The sequence below is a fragment of the Lathyrus oleraceus genome, chromosome 3, assembly GCF_024323335.1.
Source record: "Lathyrus oleraceus cultivar Zhongwan6 chromosome 3, CAAS_Psat_ZW6_1.0, whole genome shotgun sequence".
Taxonomy (NCBI): Eukaryota; Viridiplantae; Streptophyta; class Magnoliopsida; order Fabales; family Fabaceae; genus Lathyrus; species Lathyrus oleraceus.
In genome coordinates, this window is record NC_066581.1 from 305,667,878 (window position 1) to 305,687,033 (window position 19,156).

The 19,156-nt window shown below is 37.5% G+C and overlaps 1 protein-coding gene across 1 annotated transcript; it reads left to right on the plus strand.

The window, feature by feature from the left end:
- The first annotated feature begins 479 nt into the window (after positions 1-479).
- LOC127130993 (uncharacterized) lies at positions 480-1,505 on the plus strand. The gene has a single exon (XM_051059943.1). The coding sequence runs from the start codon at positions 480-482 to the stop codon at positions 1,503-1,505; it is 1,026 nt and encodes a 341-aa protein (XP_050915900.1).
- The last annotated feature ends 17,651 nt before the right edge of the window (positions 1,506-19,156 follow it).

Sequence of the window (19,156 nt, forward strand, 5' to 3'; positions counted from 1 at the left end):
TACTTTAATCATTGGATTAGATTAGTTGATTAATATAGTTGATAAGGCTATTGTTAGTTAGGTGGTTATTGATTAGTTAGTTACATTTGATTGACTATTATGTGATAGAAGTGTACTATATAAGAGCTGAACTATCACACTTAAATAATCAATGAAGCTATGATTCTCTCTTCTTGAAGTTTTCTTTCTTGTTTCCATTTTGTTATCCTTTCTTCAATGATGAAATAACTTCATCACAATATGGTATCATTCGCCAATTCGATTCTCATTCCGCTGCTATCCAATTGAGTCCTTCTACTCCATCTGTTTTTCGTTCTACATTCACTTCTTTCTGCATCCATGGCTCCTCCTCGAGCTCCACCACTTGATCCCGCTTTGGATCAAACTTCACCTTATTTTTTCACCCCAAAGATGGCCCCGGTTCTGTTACAGTTCTTCCTAAACTCACTGGTTCCAACTATCATTCATGGACTCGAAGCATGAAGAGGGCTCTTGGTGGCAAAATGAAGATTGAGTTCATTGATGGATCTCTTCCTGTTCGTGCTGATTCTTTTGATCCATCTCTGCGTGCTTGGAATCGCTGCAACATGTTAGTACATTCTTGGATCATGAACTCCTTTTCAGATTCAATTTCTCAGTCTACCGTCTTCATGGAGAATGCGCTTGATGTATGGAACGATTTGAAAGAAAGGTTTTCTCAGGGTGACCTCATTCGTATTTCTGAGCTGCAGCAAGAAATATATAATCTCAAGCAAGAAACCAAATCAGTAATTGATTTTTTTTCTGATCTTAAAATTCTTTGGGAAGAATTAGATTTGTATTTGCCTTTACCAACTTGTACATGTCGCATAAAGTGTACTTGTGAAGCTATGCGCAATGCAAGATCTAATCATCAGCTGCTGCAAATTATCAGATTCTTGACTGGTTTGAATGACCAATTTGCTGTAGTTAAGTCTCAAATCTTGTTAATGGATCCTTTGCCTAATATGAATAAGATATTCTCCATGGTTATCCAACATGAGCGACAAATTCAGCTCCCTATTCCCAATGATGAGTCTCAAACACTGATTAATGCTGCTGATTCCAAGAAGTTTGGAGCAATAAACAATACATCCAAGCATGGAGCTCGTGTTTGCACATTCTGTGGCAAAACTAATCACGCTGTAGAAAACTTCTTCAAGAAACATGGTGTACCACCTCATATGCAGAAGCAGTTTCAGAATTCAGCTAACAATGTGGCATCAGATGGAAATGATGATGGATCTTCCTCTAGTGGTGCTGATATCAAAAGTGACAATTCACCTATGACTCAAGGTCAATTCAGTGCTTTAATGGATCTAATTCAGAAATCAAGCATTGGCCAATCTTTAGGACATGCTTCTTCTAACCAAGTTGCTGTTGGTCATCCATCAACAGGTAACACATATCATTGCATGCATAGTAGTAGTACTGGTTCTTGGATCATCGATTCAGGAGCTACTGATCACATATGTAGTTCTGTTTAATGGTTTCATTCATATAGGAAAATTATTCCCATCAATGTTAGATTGCCAAATGGACAATGCCTTGTTGCTAAACATTCTGGCACAATTTATTTTTCCCCTGCCTTCATTATGCATAATGTTCTTTTGATTCCTGAATTTTCTTTAAACCTATTATATGTTTCAAAATTGTGTGAATCCTCTAATTGCAATGTCAATTTCCTCAATTCACAATGTGTTATACATGACAAAATCACTATGAAGATGACTGGTTCTGCTAAGCAGAAAGATGGATTGTACTACTTAACACTAAGAGATAATGATCCACCTACTACACACATACACACACACACACACACCTGCTTTAACCTCTGCCCTAGCAGCCAATGTCACTTTACCAGATAGAGCCTTATGGCATTTTAGATTAGGACACTTATCTCAAAACAGACTATTGTACTTACATTCTCAATTTCCCTTTATCAAAGTAAATCATAAAGATGTTTGTGATGTATGTTGGTATGCTAGACAAAGAAAGATTTCTTATACTATTAGTAATAATAGAGCTACTCACCCTTATGACTTGATCCATTTTGACATTTGGGGACATCTTGCAGTTCAATCTTTACATGGTCATTCATATTTTTTAACTGTTGTTGATGACTGTAGCAGATACACATGGATAATATTAATGAAAGCCAAATCTAAAGCTAGACAACATGTCATAAACTTTGTTAGTCTCATAGAAAATCAACATAAGCTTCATGTCAAAATTATCAGAACTGATAATGGTCCTGAATTTAGCATCCCTGAATTTTATGCATCTAAGGGAATCATTCATCAAACAAGTTATGTTGAATCTCCACAACAAAATGGTAGAGTGGAGAGGAAACATCAACATTTATTAAATGTTGGAAGAGCTCTTCTTTTTCAGTCAAAACTTCCAAAGAAATTCGGGTTATATGCAATTTTGCATGCAACATTCATTATAAATAAACTTCCTACATAAGTTTTAAACAACCTTTCTCCTCATTTCATACTGCACAATGCACATCCAGATATGCATAGTCTCAAAGTGTTTAGATCTCTAGCTTTTGCATCCACATTACATATGCATAGAACAAAACTTAAGCCAAGAGGTTGAAAATGTGTATTCTTAGGATACAAGAATTGTATGAAGGGTGTGGTGCTCTATGATATTAACAGTCATACAATTCTTGTTTCTAGAAACGTCATACATCATGATCACATTTTTCCCTATTCAAATGCAAATTCTACTAATTGGAACCATCACCCTTACAAAGATCCCATTGACTCACCACAACATGATCCTATCATACTCGTTCCATAAAAAAGTATTGAATCCACTGTTGAGGAACATGGCCACCATCCTAACACAACCACTAACACACTGCACCATTCTAACACTGACCCTGAATCTTTAGAAAATGCCGATGAGAACCATGACATTCAATCTATCCCTGATACATCCGATATTGAAAATGACAACATTCAATCTAGGACTGCTAGAGCCAAACATACACCTCATTATCTCTCAGATTATGTGTGCAATACATCTGATGCACCAGTAGTCAAGTCATCATCAGGTACAACCAAAATCATTTATCCTATTTCAAATTATGATTCATTGTATTTTTTGTTTGCATCTCATCGTGCCTTTGCATCCAATATCACTCTTACACATGAGCCAAATAACTACAAAGAAGCATGCTTGTCTGAACATTGGATCAAGGCCATGAAGTCTGAATTAGATGCATTAGACAAGAATAGAACTTGGAATATAGTTGATTTGCCACCACATGTCAAACCAATTGGTAACAAATGGGTGTTCAAAGTAAAGCATAGAGCAGATGGCACAAGAGAGAGGTATAAAGCTAGACTTGTTGCCAAGGGCTACAACCAAATTGAAGGACTTGATTTCTTTGATACTTTTTCACCTGTAGCAAAGCTTACAACTATCAGAACTCTTCTTGCAACTGCAGCCATCAACAATTGGTTCTTGCATCAACTTGATGTTAACAATGCATTTTTACATGGGGAATTGCAGGAAGATGTGTATATGACCATACCTGAAGGTGTTACATGTCACAGGCCCAATCAAGTATGTAAACTCCAAAAGAGTTTATATGGTCAAACAAGCCAGTCGCAAATGGTATGAAAAGCTAATAACTCTTTTACTTCAACAAGGGTACACTCAATATACTTCTGATTATTCCCTTTTCACTTTGAAAACTGATGCTCAATTTACAGCTATTTTAGTCTATGTTGATGACATAATCCTAGTTGGAACCTCTATGTCTGAATTTGATCGTATCAAACTCATTCTAGATGAAAATTTAGCATCAAAGACTTGGGAATACTTAAGTATTTTCTTGGCCTCGAGGTTGCTCATTCAAAGACCGGGATTTCACTATCACAACAAAAATATTGCCTTGATCTCTTGCAGGAATCTGGTATGCTTGGATCCAAACCAGCTCCCACACCTCTTGATCCATCAGTTAAGCTACATGCTGATAGTGGCAAAGCTTTTGAAGAAATTGGAGCTTATAGACGATTAATAGGTCGTCTGTTGTACCTTAACACCACACACCCAGACATTACCTATGCCACTCAGCAACTCAACCAATTTCTTCACAATCCAACAATGGCACACTACCATGCTGCTTGTAGAGTCATACGCTACTTGAAGAATAGCCCTGATAGAGGAATTCTGTTTCATAGGAATGCTGAATTACAACTTCTTGGCTTCTCAGATTCTGATTGGGCAGGGTGCTTTGATTTAAGGAGGTCCATTTCAGGATATTGCTTCTTCCTTGGTACTTCTCTCATATCATGGCGTGCAAAGAAACAAGATACTATTTCCAGATCATCATCTGAGGCTGAGTATCGGGCGCTATCATTTGCCACATGTGAATTTCTTTGGTTGATAGTCCTTATGAAGGAGCTACACATCACATGTACCAAACTTCCTGTCCTTTATTGTGACAACCAAAGTGCAATGCATATTGCGTCCAATCCGGTATTTCATGAATGAACCAAACATCTTGAGATCGATTGCCACTTGGTCCGTGAAAAACTACAACAAGGCTTACTTCGGCTCCTACCAATTTCCACTCATGAGCAACTTGCTGATTTTCTAACTAAAGCATTACCAACTTCAACTTTCAACAAGTTTATTTCCAAGCTTGGCATGATCAACATTCACCATGCTTAGCTTGAGAGGGGCTGTTAAGATTAGCTACTTTAATCATTGGATTAAATTAGTTGATTAAGTGAATTTCAAATGTTAAGAATGTGTGGTTTGGCCTAACTCAACCCTACAAAACCGGTTGGTAGAGTGAGGGCCGCCCCCACTTATAAACTCATGTTCAGGCCATATTTTGTCCGATGTGGGACTCTTAACACACCCCCTCACGCCCAAGACTGGACATCTGGAGCGTGGAAATAAATGGTGGGTGGCTTGATAGCAGAAACCATAATAGGTGGCCCACCGGATGTTAAACGAGGCTCTGATACCATGTTAAGAATGCCTGGTTTAGGCCTAACTTACCATGTTAAGAAGGTGTGGTTTAGCCTAACTCAACCCTACAAAACCGGTTGGTAGAGTGAGGACTGTCCCCACTTATAAACGCATGTTCAGGCCATATATTGTCTGATGTGGGACTCTTAACACCCCCCTCACGCCCAGGACTGGACATCTGGAGCGTGGAGATAAATGATGGATGGCCTGATAGAGGAAACCATAATAGGTGACCCACCGGATCTTAAACCAGGCTCTGATAGCATGTTAAGAAGGCGTGGTTTATCCTAACTCAACCCTACAAAACCGGTTGGTAGAGTGAGGGTTGTTCCCACTTATAAAGTCATGTTCAGGCCATATATTGTCCGATGTGGATGTTAAGAAATGTGGTCGGGCCTAACTCAACCCTACAAAACCGGTTGATAGAGTGAGGATTGCCCCTATTTATAAACTCATGTTCAGGCCATATATTATCCAATGTGGGACTCTTAACACTCCCCCTCACGCTCAGGACTGGACATTTGGAGCGTGGAAGTAAATGGTGGGTGGTCCGATAGCAGAAACCATAATAGGTGGCCCACCGGATCTTAAACGAGGCTCTGATACCATGTTAAGAAGGTGTGGTTTAGCCTAACTCAACCCTAGAAAACCGGTTGGTAGAGTGAGGGTTGTCCCCACTTATAAAGTCATGTTCAGGGCCATTGAGTTAGGCCCAATCACACATTCTTAACATGGTATCAGAGCCTCGTTTAAGATTCGATGGGCCACCTACTATGGTTTCCGCTATCGGGCCACCCACCATTTATTTCCATGCTCCAGATGTCCAATCCTGGGTGTGAGGGTGTGTGTTAAGGGTCCCACATCAGACATTATATGGCCTGAACATGAGTTTATAAGTGGGGGCAACCCTCACTCTACCAACCGGTTTTGTAGGGTTGAGTTAGGCCCAAACCACACATTCTTAACATTAACTACTTTAACCATGATGTATAATTGAATTTCACATTTTCCTGTTTAAATGATATTAAGTGAAAATGTTAGTTTGCGATCATAGCAGGCTATTAGCTTGATTTTATTTACTGCATTCTTTGCCCTGCAAGATCCGTTGTTGAAGTATTGGTGTAGGATTTGTCTTACCATAGCTATTAGTGAATGCTTGGAACGCTTTGTGCAGGGATGGTTGAATCAAATGCTTATGGACTCATGCTTGAGTATGGAGTAATTTTGGAGGTTGATTTGGTAGGTGTTTGGATCATTGTCATTGGTTATGGGTTTGTCTAGGATGATTATGGCATGCTATCATGTGGAATTGTTATTGTAATGCAAAATGTTGAAGTTTTGGTATTTAAATGAAGATGAAATTGTTGTAATTAGTTATGTTAGAAATAGTTGTAATGTATTTATGTTTGTAATAAATGATATATCATGGTTTTGTGGTTTATGTAATTTGAATGCAAATGTATTTTGGAATTGGAATGAAATTGGAATTGTAATATGATGATTAAATGAGAGTATGGTCAATGGTTGTATAATGGAATGATCTTGGAATCTAAATTGTGTACTAGTTGGAAAACGTAACTTGTGATTGAAATTGCATTGACTTGAATTTTGTACTTCACTTTGAAACATTGTAATCAAAGGTTCATGAAATGTTGTGATGTGTTTGGTTTAATGAAATGGATTTGGTTTGAATATTGTAATTTTTGGATTGAAATTGCATTTGTCAATGGAAATGTATGGTTGAATGAAGTATTGTAATAAATGGTTTATGTAATGTAAATTGACTTTTGAAATGGACATGGAACATGGTTTATGGTTTGTATTGAAAAAGAAACAAGGTTGGAAAATGACTTTGGTTTAAAATGAATCATTGTATGTGATTTGAAATGAACATGAATCAAAGATAAGTCATGGCTCAAAGATGAATTATGGATCATGGTTGGTTACATGAATTAGAACATGAACCATGGTTGAAAACAAAAAAAGGTTTCAAATGGTCATGTATTACATGAAACTGACCTTTGAACAAGAATATGGGGATTGAAGGATGAAAACATGGTAAGTTGACTTTGGTCAAATGGTTGACCAAAAAGTCAACACTTGACCAAAATTCAACTGATGCAAAAAGGTGATGAAATTGACCCCTCTGATTAAAAATGCATGTTCAAATGGAACCATGAACCAATTGAAACCAATGTCTTAAATGAATGAATGATAGTGACACATAGTGATCATGTCATGACTTGACCAAAATGAATCAATGACAATGGAATCAACAGATGAAGTGACTTAGATCAAATGAGACCAATGACAATATGCAGTGGACTGTGAATGTAAGCATGCCCTAAACCAACCAAGACAAGCCAAGGACTAGGGTTGAGTAGTCAAAGTTCAAAGTCAAGCAACAACCTATCAATGCCATGAACCAACTTAGGGTTTCCAACCCTTCAAAACTAACCGCAAGGTTTACCAACTCCAAGATCAAGGATTCAGGTTTTAAACCAAACATCAAGCTCCTTAAGTAACCTCTCAACCCATGGTCCATAATTAGGGTTTGAATCCCTTATGATCGGATGAATCACCAGGCCAAACCTCTAGGGTTCCATCTACACCAAAAATCCTAGCTTTGCAAACCAAGAACTTTGAACCGATAATGATCAACCACTAGATATGAATGAATAATTGATGCATATGAATGAAGCATGTGGGTATGAAAATGATTCTCAAGTAATGGGTTAGATGAAAAATAAAAAGGGGAGGACAATTTTTGGGGTATGATAGCTTCCCCTATTTAATCATCTTAAACCCGAATGCACGAATTGCGACAACTTTTTGGATATTCAAGGTAGAAGAGGATTAAATAAAAAAGTATCCAAAAATTTTCCCGTTGAGAATGGATGTAATGTAATGGGAGTTTTGTGATTTTCCAAGCAAAGATTAGGCTTTGGGTTAATCAATAAAACTGGACTTTTGGCTTTTTCGTTTGCAAGGTTTCATGTTATGCTATATGAATTATATGCATGAGTGAAACGACATGATGGATACATGATGATAATTTATGCAATGGTTACCAGGTGCTCATATAGCAGGCGGTGGGAACTTTAGGCTAGGATAATGGTCATACAAACATGGTTCTTTGACACATATTTCAAGTTGAACAGTCGTTGTCATACCTCTAAACTTGATCTAAAACATAGCGAGAGCTTGTACCTTCGCAACCTGCCTCTTCCTCAGTCTGTTGGGCATTTGCACCAATTGCCCCAGCCACATGTTATAGGGTAGTCTCATATTTGGAAGATCTCAAACTGGTTTTCCCCAATATCTTAAAACTGTATCTTCTTAATTAACCATTCCCGGGATTTATTGACTTCTTGTGCTCATGGGGTGGCCTACCCCAATACGAGTCTCAAAGTAACTTTGTGCATGTCTAGCTGATTTAGAGAGATTTTTACAATCTCGACGTGGTTGCCCCAAATTGAATGAATCTTGAAGAGATCTGAGCTATGGGATATCAGAAGAATTGTTCAATCTTCCCACTATGTAAGCTTCGTTGATGTCAAGTGCCCATTCACATTCTCATTTTGAAAATGATAATTATAATGTCATACTCATGCAAGTTTTGAAACTCAAGTGTGTTCACTAAGATTTTGACATACAGTGAATGAATCACTAGTTAGAATGTCATATCAATATCAATACAATTGACAAGCAAATCTTTAGGAGTTAGCTTTGATGTGATCTTACCATAGTATGCTTTCGAAATAAACTATGCTTCAATTAGGTCTTTTAAGGGTTGTAACGTGGTCTGATTCACAGTTTTATAAAGAAAGGATATTAGGCTCAAAACCTATTCTAACCCACCCGTTCTCCGTGATGTTCTCCAGTCCTACGTTCAATTAGCTTAAAACAAGCGTTCATCTTTCAAAAAAGGATTTTAAATATTACCAATGATGGGTAAGGAACCCATGAGAATTTGGAGCGATAATCACTCACCTTCTGCTTTTGTTTGCAGACACATAGATTTGCTCTTGCTGAGGATTTTTGTATTGATCCTCTTGTTTCTTTCGTTTTACTTTCCCTTATTTTTTCCTGGACTGATCCTTTAGGTCTGTAGCCCACTGGGACGCCCTAACTTTTTCCTAAATCAATCTTATTTTCAAGCTCTTGACTTAGCGAGCTTTCTTTTTCTTTTAATTTTTTCATTTCTCGTCCCCTTTTTTGTATTAGATCAAATCCTGCGACATCTGCTTTTTTGATTCGTTACAAGGTTCGTGACTATCATCCAACTCACTCTTTTTGTAGATAAGGGATAACCAATATGAATTTGTGATTCCATCCTCTTAAGAGTGATATGATATCTTTGATCACTTGATGTGATATTCTCCTTTTCGAAGCCTGAACGACATGTCAAACTAACTGAAGACTACCCTGCCCCTAGTTAAACATGAGGGTTTTATGTATTAAAGAAAGAAACTCATACTTCAAGGCCCAAGGGGTTAATTAAGAATTAACTTCCTTATATCTCCGGTGTTTAGGGATTTGAACAATGCCTTACATCATCAGTAGGGCCTTATTCAAAAGCATATAGGTAGCGATCTTGCGCATTTTATTTGCATCATTCTCTTTTGACTTTGCTTGAGCAACATTTTGATACTGATAAATAAAATATAATGTATTTATTCAAAACATGCACGTTTATTTCATTATGATTGTTATTAAAAAAAAAGAAGTTCACAATTGAACAATACATTGACAAACAATAAAATATTACAAATTGAAAGAGTGAAAGACAACATGATTGCTGACGTGATTTGCCTCATTATTCTTTTGCAAATGTAACCTCAATTATGAGCATTCTTCATCAATGACTGCACTCACCCTCCTCAATCTTGACATTGGGCCCTTCACCAGAGAAGGACAAGATCTTCTGATTAGTAAGCGCTTGTACCCTGGTTTTGAACAGACCGCAATCCTCGATAGCATGTCCTACGTATCCGGTGTGGAACGCACAAGAAACCTTAGGATTATACTTCAGGCCATATGGGTAAACAACAAGTCGTATTCCCTTCGGCACAATGAGTCCTTGCTGGACAAGGTAAGGTAGCAAATGAGTATATTTCATAGGGATCTGATCACGTTGAGAACACTTTTTATCATAACATTTGGTTTGCCCCTGCCCTTGATGGTTACGTGGCACAACTTGCTGACTTTTCATAATTTGAACCTGAGGAGGCTGCTGATACTAGGATGTAACACCATGTGGGAATGAGTAGCATGTCATGGGTACCAAAGGTACTTGCAATTGAGGATGAATAAGATGAGTAGCCATTGGTGGGAACATCTGAGCAGAGTGCACCAAGCCAGGATTGACTATCTGATTAGGAGTATAACCATAATGAACTCCAAATGGGACATAGGGTGCCCCAGTATAAGTGTACTAAGGCGCAACAGTAGTGGAAGATGATGCCCCAGGATAGGCTAAAGGCATTCCAGAGTGGTATCCTTAATCATGATATTGCATAGCAGGTTGAATCACATGTGGAGGAACTTGCACATGAATTGGAGGACCGTTGCATTCAAACCCCTTCTCAATAGGCGCCTCGACAGTCACATTTGTAAAGCATAACAACATTTGATTAATGAGCTATTGAACTCTGGACTTAAAAGGATTACAATTCTCAATGGAATGCCCTACATGTTCGACATGATATCCACATGTGACATTGGGATCATGTTTGGGATGATTGGGAAGCCCAGCAGGTTGGGTCCATTTAGGCACAATTTCCTCAACATTAACCAATATAGGTAGCAAATGTGCATAACTCATAGGATTTGGATCATTGTGAGGACATCTCCCTTCCTGATCGTTGTGCTTCTACATGATTTTATTCTGCTTCAGTTTCTAGTTGCTTTGAGCAGGCCTCTGATGTGGTAGTAGACGTTGTTCTTGAGGAGGAAGTGGCAAAATGCCTGTAACCACCTTTTGTTTGTTACCCTATTCAGACTGGCTTTAGCTCGCTCATAAATCAAAACCTTATTTGGGATGTCCATGTTCATGCCATCCAAGAATAAATCCAGGACCATGTCAACTCTATCAATGCTCTTACCCTTTCCCATGATTCTTCGATGATCGGTGTCGAAGAGTCGTTGTCTTTCTGACGGAGGAATGTACAAGGTGATTTTTTTGGTTGACATGCATGAAATGCAAATGAATGAATGCATATGTTGGGGATGAAATGAAAATAATTATGCAACATCCATAGATTCAAAACCTTGGCGATATAGCAACTCAAGTTCAAGGCTCCTGCATATGTACAATAATGCAATAATGTATGTTAACAACATAGAATAATCCGGATAATCTGCATATACTGCTTGATTCAGGATCAAAGGTTCAAAGTATCTATGAGAATAAAAGTATGTAGAGTCTATGGTTTCCTGCAGAAAAACCCGTATCCCCCTAATGGGTAGGTTATAGTCTTTAAGAATGTAGCTCGGGTGTAGAGCTTCTCTCATGTATCATAACCCCCAACCTAACAAAGAGTATAACAAGTATCCAATATAAACAATATTTAAAGCAATAAGTAATGAGATAAATAAAGCGAGTAAAGCATAAAGATAAACACCTAGACAAAGCTAAGAAAGCAATCAAAACTAGGGTCGACTCCTTTTAGCGACTAGGAAATAGTCCAAGTAGCAGAGAATCCCCAGCAGATTCGCTAGTTGAAGCTAGTGAAAATATACCTGAATGCATCGTACGCTTGAAATTACAATAGAGTCGCCATCAAACTTTATTTATTCCCGAAGGAAAGGGAAAACATCGATAAAACCCAGAGAAAAAGAAACTGGGTACGGAAGTCGGTTATGCAAGGGGAAGGTATTAACACCCTTTACATCCATGGTACTCCATGAAAACCATTTCGATTGTTCTTGCTCGAATAGGTGTTCTATCTAAAGATTACTCACAAAAGAATAAGGGAAAAGGAAGATAATAGATAGAGTGCTCGATGAGGATTAGGGCCCTCATGCCTACGTATCCTTATAATGTAATAAGGAATTCAGAGCTCTATAGTTCATAGAATTAGTGGTGGGAGGGGAAAATAATTCATGATAAAGATATGGTCTAAAACAAAGGATAATATGTTTTGAACTACAACGAGGGTTGAGACATGAACCTAAGAGTAAAACTGGTATGAACCAACAAGTGAGGGGCCTACGACATGGTATCACTGTATTGGAATAACCGAAAACAAAAGAATTAAGTGTTTGGTTTCGCATCACAAATAACTCATGGTTCACAAGGAGATACAAGATAGAGCTCAAAGAGATATTATATTTGTCTCAACACAAGATTATATCACATGGAGTGAATGAAGGTAGAATATGAATGCATCATGGAGATGAACGGAATGAATGACCAAAGTCACAAAATCAAGAATTTGGTAAAAAGTGACTAAAAAGGTATAATTTAGAACCAAAGGTAATAGTATATTGGAATCCATAGGAGAATGAATTTTGAAACCCAAGAGTAAAGGTGGAACGACTAAGATGGGGAAGGACAAAGGTATACCCATTGTATTGTCATGACTAAAAACAATGAATTATGTCTCTGGTTTCACAACACAAACATCTTTGGCACAAAGGTAGACAAGTGTCCTAAAAGGGTATATATGGAATTCCAAAGAAAACTATATTTGGTTTCAAAGAAACAGTATGTCATTGGGGTGAGTGGTTCAATGATTGAAGGTAGGTATTAGATTGTGAAAGATATGGATGATTCCCTAAGGCAGAAGGAATAATTAGGATTATGCTCGCCAAGGATTTGCGTCCCCGTGCCTGCATATTCTCACTGTGCAATGAGAAAGTCAGAGCATTCATAGTTCGTGGAACTACGAGAACAAATGGTAGATATGGAAGTGTTTGTCTAAGTAACTAGGACTAACAAGACAAATAACTTCAAGGGCATGATTGTAGTGATGATCAATATAACCTGTACCAACAAAAATGGTAACATGGGAACCCGTAATGGAAAACTGAATTTGAACAAAAGAGGAAAAATGTACAAACTAAGATGTGGAGGGACATAGGCATACCCATTGAATTGTCTTACCAAAAATAATGAATTAGGTGTTTGACATCAAGGCAACATCTCTTGATTCACGAGATGGACAAATATCCTAAAATGATGGGTATGAGACCTAGAAGAAGTTGTTGTTTGGATACAAGGAAAAATATATCACTTGATGGGGAACAAACAATTTGAGATCAAAGAAGAAATGGTATCTTGGATCCATGAAGGAAATAAACTCTGAACCGAAGAATAAAAAAGGTGCAAACTGAGATGTGGAGGAAACTAGGCATACTCACTCTTTTCATAACCAGAAACAAAGAGAATTAAGTGTTTGGCATCAAGGCAAATATATCTTAGTTCAAAGGAAGGTATTGATTATGGAATCCAATGAAAAATGTATTTGATCTTAAAGAGATGGTATTGATTGATGAAGAAATGAATAAGATAGGTTAATAAATAAGGTAGCTCGTGGAGAATCTGAATTCTCCTGCCTACGTATTCTCACTGTGCAATGAGAAAGTCAGAGCTTTTGTAGTTCAACCCACTAGGTCTAACAACAATATGATTGAGGCAAAATAAGTGATTGATAATGGAATATGAAGAATGGTTTACATTTGTTTGATGTGAACCACACTAAATTCTATGAGTAAAGGTGAATACGATGAGCAACTGGTTCAATCGTCCCGTACCCAAAGATATTTAGAATGAGGATTGGAATTCTCCAATCTCATTCATTCTTTACTACTTAAGGCTCATGACGTGCAATTTACATCATAACTGATGAGTGTTGAAGTTGAATTTCCTTGTAGCTTTCTATGATGAAAGGTTGTCTTTGAAGAAAGAAGACTTAACAATTAATTGAATCAAATTGTGCTAAAGTCTATGAGTAGAGGTGAATACGATGAGCAACTAGGTCATTTGTCCCGTACCCAAAGATATTCAGAATGAGGATAGGAATTCTCCACTCTCACTACTTCTCTATTACTTCAGGCTCATGGCACACAACTTGGCTCATGATTTACAAGTGTTGAATACACCTTCTCTATTACATCCGGACCTAGGTTCAGAATGAGGATAGGAATTCTCCACTTTCACTCCTTCTCTATTACATTCGGACCTAGGTTCAGAATGAGGATAGGAATTCTCCACTCTCTCTCCTTCTCTATTACATACGGACCTAGGTTCCTAATGATACCTGTGTTGAAACAAAATCGGATGTTCATAGGTTGTATAACCCTAATGAGTGGGTGTTTTAGTCCGATGGCATTTTCTATCATGGTCACTAAGCCTTCCACTAATATTGGTCCATGGTTATCCTATGCTATACGGTCCAAATTAGCTATCATGAATGTAGCGGCGTTAACAGGCCGGACCTGTGATGCACAATGAATTATAAAGAGTTTGTCTTTGGACACAAAGGTTCTGTTATGTTCCTTTCCAAATAAGGTGTGAGCTAGGATCTTATGAAAGTAACGAATGACAGGGTTATGGATGTTCTCAGAATGCATAAGATTCGGCTCGGGATGGTCGTTTCCTGTGATGCTACCCCAAAAGTGATCTAATTCAAGGTCTATAAGCCTGTCTTCCTGGGTAATGGTAAAGGTATCAGGACCATTAGGGCATCCTAGGAGTTCAGCTATTTCTCTATGGGTGTAGCGGTAGTCATTATCAAACAACCTAAAGGTGATGAGGCCTTTGTTAAATCCCATACCATGGTTTGGCAGGTAAACTAGGGAGCTTAGGAATTCTAAAGTCAACCTACTGTAGGAACTAAATTTTCTTTTGATAGCAAAGGTGTCCTAGCCTAGTCGGTTAGTTAGGGACATAACACTGTCTCTTATACCTAATTTGGTCATAGTGCGTCCATCTGGGTATAGGGTTAGTGACATTCCTCTCTGAGCTAGAGCCTCAAAACGTCTCCTTTGAGCTCTGCCTCTGAAGACTATATCCATGTAATCTACTTTTTGTATTGTGATAGTCAGTAGCTAGATAAAATCAAGTAGATAACAACATTAAGTTAGTAATGGTCAATAATAAAGAAAGATACCGATTGACTTTATGAAAAATAAGAAAGAAAGAAAGAATGAAAAATAAGCAGTAGTAATAATCAGAAATTTAGATAATTGAATTAAAAGTTAAAAATAGAGTGTGGGTTGTCTCCCACCAAGTGCTTCGTTTATTGTCGTAAGTTCGACAGAAATAGAATAAATGTTATTCTGGTGAATGAGCGGGTAGCTCTGCAAGCTTTAGATTCACGATGAAATAATTGTTGTCAATTTTGTGGTAATGTTTCAAACGCTGGCCATTTACTATAAATGGTTCGCTCGTTTATCCCTTTATCTCTATCGCTCCATTTGGAAAGACGTTGGTAATTTCGAAGGGACCGGACCACCTAGAACGAAGTTTTTCGGGAAAGAGTCTGAGGCGGGAGTTAAACAAAAGTACTTTGTCACCTTTCTTAAACTATTTCCTTGATATGCGATTGTCGTGCCATTTCTTAGTTCTTTGTTTATAGATCTGGGCATTCTCATACACATCTAGTCTAAGTTCTTCTAGTTCATGGATATCTAATATTCTTTTTTCGCATGCGGCAGTATAATTGAGATTAAGGGTCTTAATGGCCCAATATGCTTTATGTTCTAATTCTACCGGCAGATGACATGCTGTAAGACCCCAATTTTGACCCTAAGATCCCTCATTCAATTTCATCATAAGCATTAGCATTGGGATCATACCTTGGCATCCTCCTTACCCCTCCTTCATTGGGTTTGTTTGGGAGAGATCACCAAGTACTTTATGATTGTATCATACTTGTATATTATCATTTTACTAACCAAAATACCAAAAATATGTCTTTGCATTTTCCTAACTCTTTTGTAGGTAGGACATGATCTCCATTGATCTATCAAGTTCATATCTAGGGTTTGAGACCCCCATGACAAAGAGCACAACCTTTGAATTGATACAAGAGTGGTTATGGGCATCATATATGAGTTACATTGATTCCTACATGTTATATTGATCAAGTTTTCTTCAAGAGTTTGAGGGTAATTTACCTTGGAAACCCTAGTTTGACTGGGTATCTTGAGTAACTTCTCCAACAAGCTATCTCACCAATTGATCAAATTTCTCAAGGATCTATTAAAATTTCATCATCTTATACATATATGATCTATCATGAGCCTAGAAAGTCAAGAGAATTGAAGATTGGCAAGTTGGTTGATGGTGGTTGGCCAGATGAATTCATCTGATCAAAACAGGGTCTCCCTAGACCCTCTCTCCTACAATTTGCACCATATGAAAATGATTCCAAGATAAAACTTACTCTAAATGACATTCCAAACAACTTTTATGTTGAGACCTAGAACTATTTGTGCTTGGAAAATCATTTTCTATGTTGAAACATTATAGGTCATTTTGTCTAAACCCTAATTTGAAAGTCAACTTTCCAAGGCCATAACTTGCTCAATTTTTATGAGATGAAATATTTCTAAGTTGCACATATAAACTCAAGACGTCTAATTCAACTTTGATGTTTAGAGTGAGAGAAAATTAAACTTTTATGAGCATGTGATATGAGGCTACATTATAGGTCACTTTTGACCTATACCATTGAACAAGTGATTTTTCCAAACTTCAAAAATGCATAAATCTATCATTTCAAATCCAAATTACATGAAATTTGTGACCATGTTGAAGGTCTTTGAAAGAGCTACAACTTTGATGAATACACGTTTCTCATTTGAAGTTCACATAAAACGTTAAGCAAGGTGGAATATTGAGATATATGACTTGACACTTAGAAAAATTTTCAACATGTTGAAATTTCCAAACTTCCACCTCAAACTTCATCGTGATACAAGCTCCAAATAGAAAAGTGTTGAACATGAAAGTTGTTCCTATTGAACTAACCTTTCCAAAAAGTCTAAGTTCATCCATTTTGGACAAGAATTGTTAGGGCTGCGCATGGCATGAACATGGTATCATCATGTGGCAAAGATCAAACTTCAAATCTTCACACACACTTGCCTTGCAATCCAAGTTGATTTCAGACTCTCTCACATTCATTTGTGGACCTTGAGAAATGATGTCATAGGCCTGTACACGCCCATGCACCCATGCATCATCATTTGCCAATTTTGGAAAGTGATTTTGAAGGTGCAAATATCATAACCTGCAACTATAAATAGAGCCCTCTAGCATCAGAATTGAACATACATTCGTGCCAACTTTGATTCTAAACCCCTAACCCTTCCACTCGAGAGGATAAACCTGAGAATTTCATCTTGAAATTGAGTTTGAATCTCACTGTTTTAAGATTCAAAACTCCAGGGATCCAAGACCTTTTGTGCATTTCATTCTACTCCTGCAAGCATTCTGAGTGAGATCAAGCATGAGCCAAGGCAAGAACAGTTGAATCCAGACCTGCATTGAAGGTATTTTCCAGAAAATTTCATCTCTTCTATTCCCTTTAAATATTGCTCAATTCTCTTGATTATTTGGTTGTCTGAAGTCCTACCAATGTAGGAAAGAAGATTGAGTTGCTTAGAGGTCAAATCGAAGCAACTCAGTTGACATATCTTAAATTTTAACTCCTCATATATTTCTATATGTGAGGAGTTAGTTAAAATTGAGGTGATATTCGTGATCTACACCATTTTTCCTTTCAGATCATGTCCTCCTTTTATATTTATGATGTGGTGATGAATGGACCAGTCCGGCCAAGGTCGCCTGAGAAGATGACTGGCGCTTTGCTCTGGAAATGATGTGGTGTGGTCTTGAGCCATTAGATGAGTTCAATTTGTTTTAATCATGAGCGTACGTTTTAATTACCAGGCGTGCGGGCGTTTGACTCAGGCGTGTCATACCCCAATTTTGTCCCTACCCCGATACAATCTTCATCTGATCCAGGGCCATACTGCACATACATGCTTTCATTATTTCATCATCATAATTTCATTGAACTTTCATTACCAAATACATATTACACGGACTTAAGGCATGGTGTTTACACTCGGGAAAAACTGGGGTTATCCGGTTAAAGTTCTAAAAAAAAAAAATTAAACAAAAAAATTGAGTAATCGATTACCCTAATCATGAGTAATCGATTACCCAAACCAAAAATTGATTTTTTGGCCATTTTGGACCGTGTAATCGATTACCCTATCATGGTAATCGATTACCCAGACCAAAAATTGATTTTTTTTGGCCATTTTGGACTGTGTAATCGATTACCCTAATCATGGTAATCGATTACCCAGACCAAAAATTGATTTTTTGGCCATTTTGGACTGTGTAATCGATTACCCTAATCAGGGTAACCGATTACACCTGCGCAGGCAGCTGTAGTAGGTCTGTTTTTTACATAGTGTACTTTTTGGATCACCCCCTTTTTCACCTACTTTCCCTATAAATAGAGGTACTATTTCCCCTAATTTTGCTTCCTAGCCCCCAAAATTTCTGTCCAAGTACCATTTACTCTCCTCTCCAAACCTAGGTCAAAACAAAAAATCTTTCTCACTTAGAAAAGTCACCCCACCAACTTTTTTGTCCTCTTTCATATTTTTTTTCAAAGCTCCTTACTCTCTAACACTCACAACTCAGCTCCTTCACTATACTTCCACCATAAACACTTTCATCCCAAACCCCTTGCTCTATATCCAAGCTCAACACCACTTCAACCTACCCTTTTTCAACATTTTTGGGTAATGATTTTAGCTTAAACTTTGTTAACTTTTTGGTTATGTTTTTGTGTTGAAAATGATTGTTTATTCTTGTTTGATTTTTTTGAAAGGTTTTAGACTCAAGCTTGTAAAAAATGATTAACCTTGGTTTACATTTTTTTTGGGGATTGCTTGCTCTTGCTACTTTTATCCACCATCTTTAATCAAACTTAGTATTTTGTTTCATTTGCTATTTATTGTTGACTTGTTTTCACATCCATTTGGTTGATGAGATCTATTAGATCATGGCTATGGTTGTTTAGAGTGGATAAAACCTTCAATGTTTCAAACCTATTAATGATTGATCAATAGATCCTTCATGATACTTTGAGGAATTGATAGG

Coding starts and splice junctions, on each gene's coding strand:
- LOC127130993 (XM_051059943.1), top strand. CDS start 480: ATGAAGAGGGCTCTTGGTGGCAAAATGAAGATTGAGTTCATTGATGGA.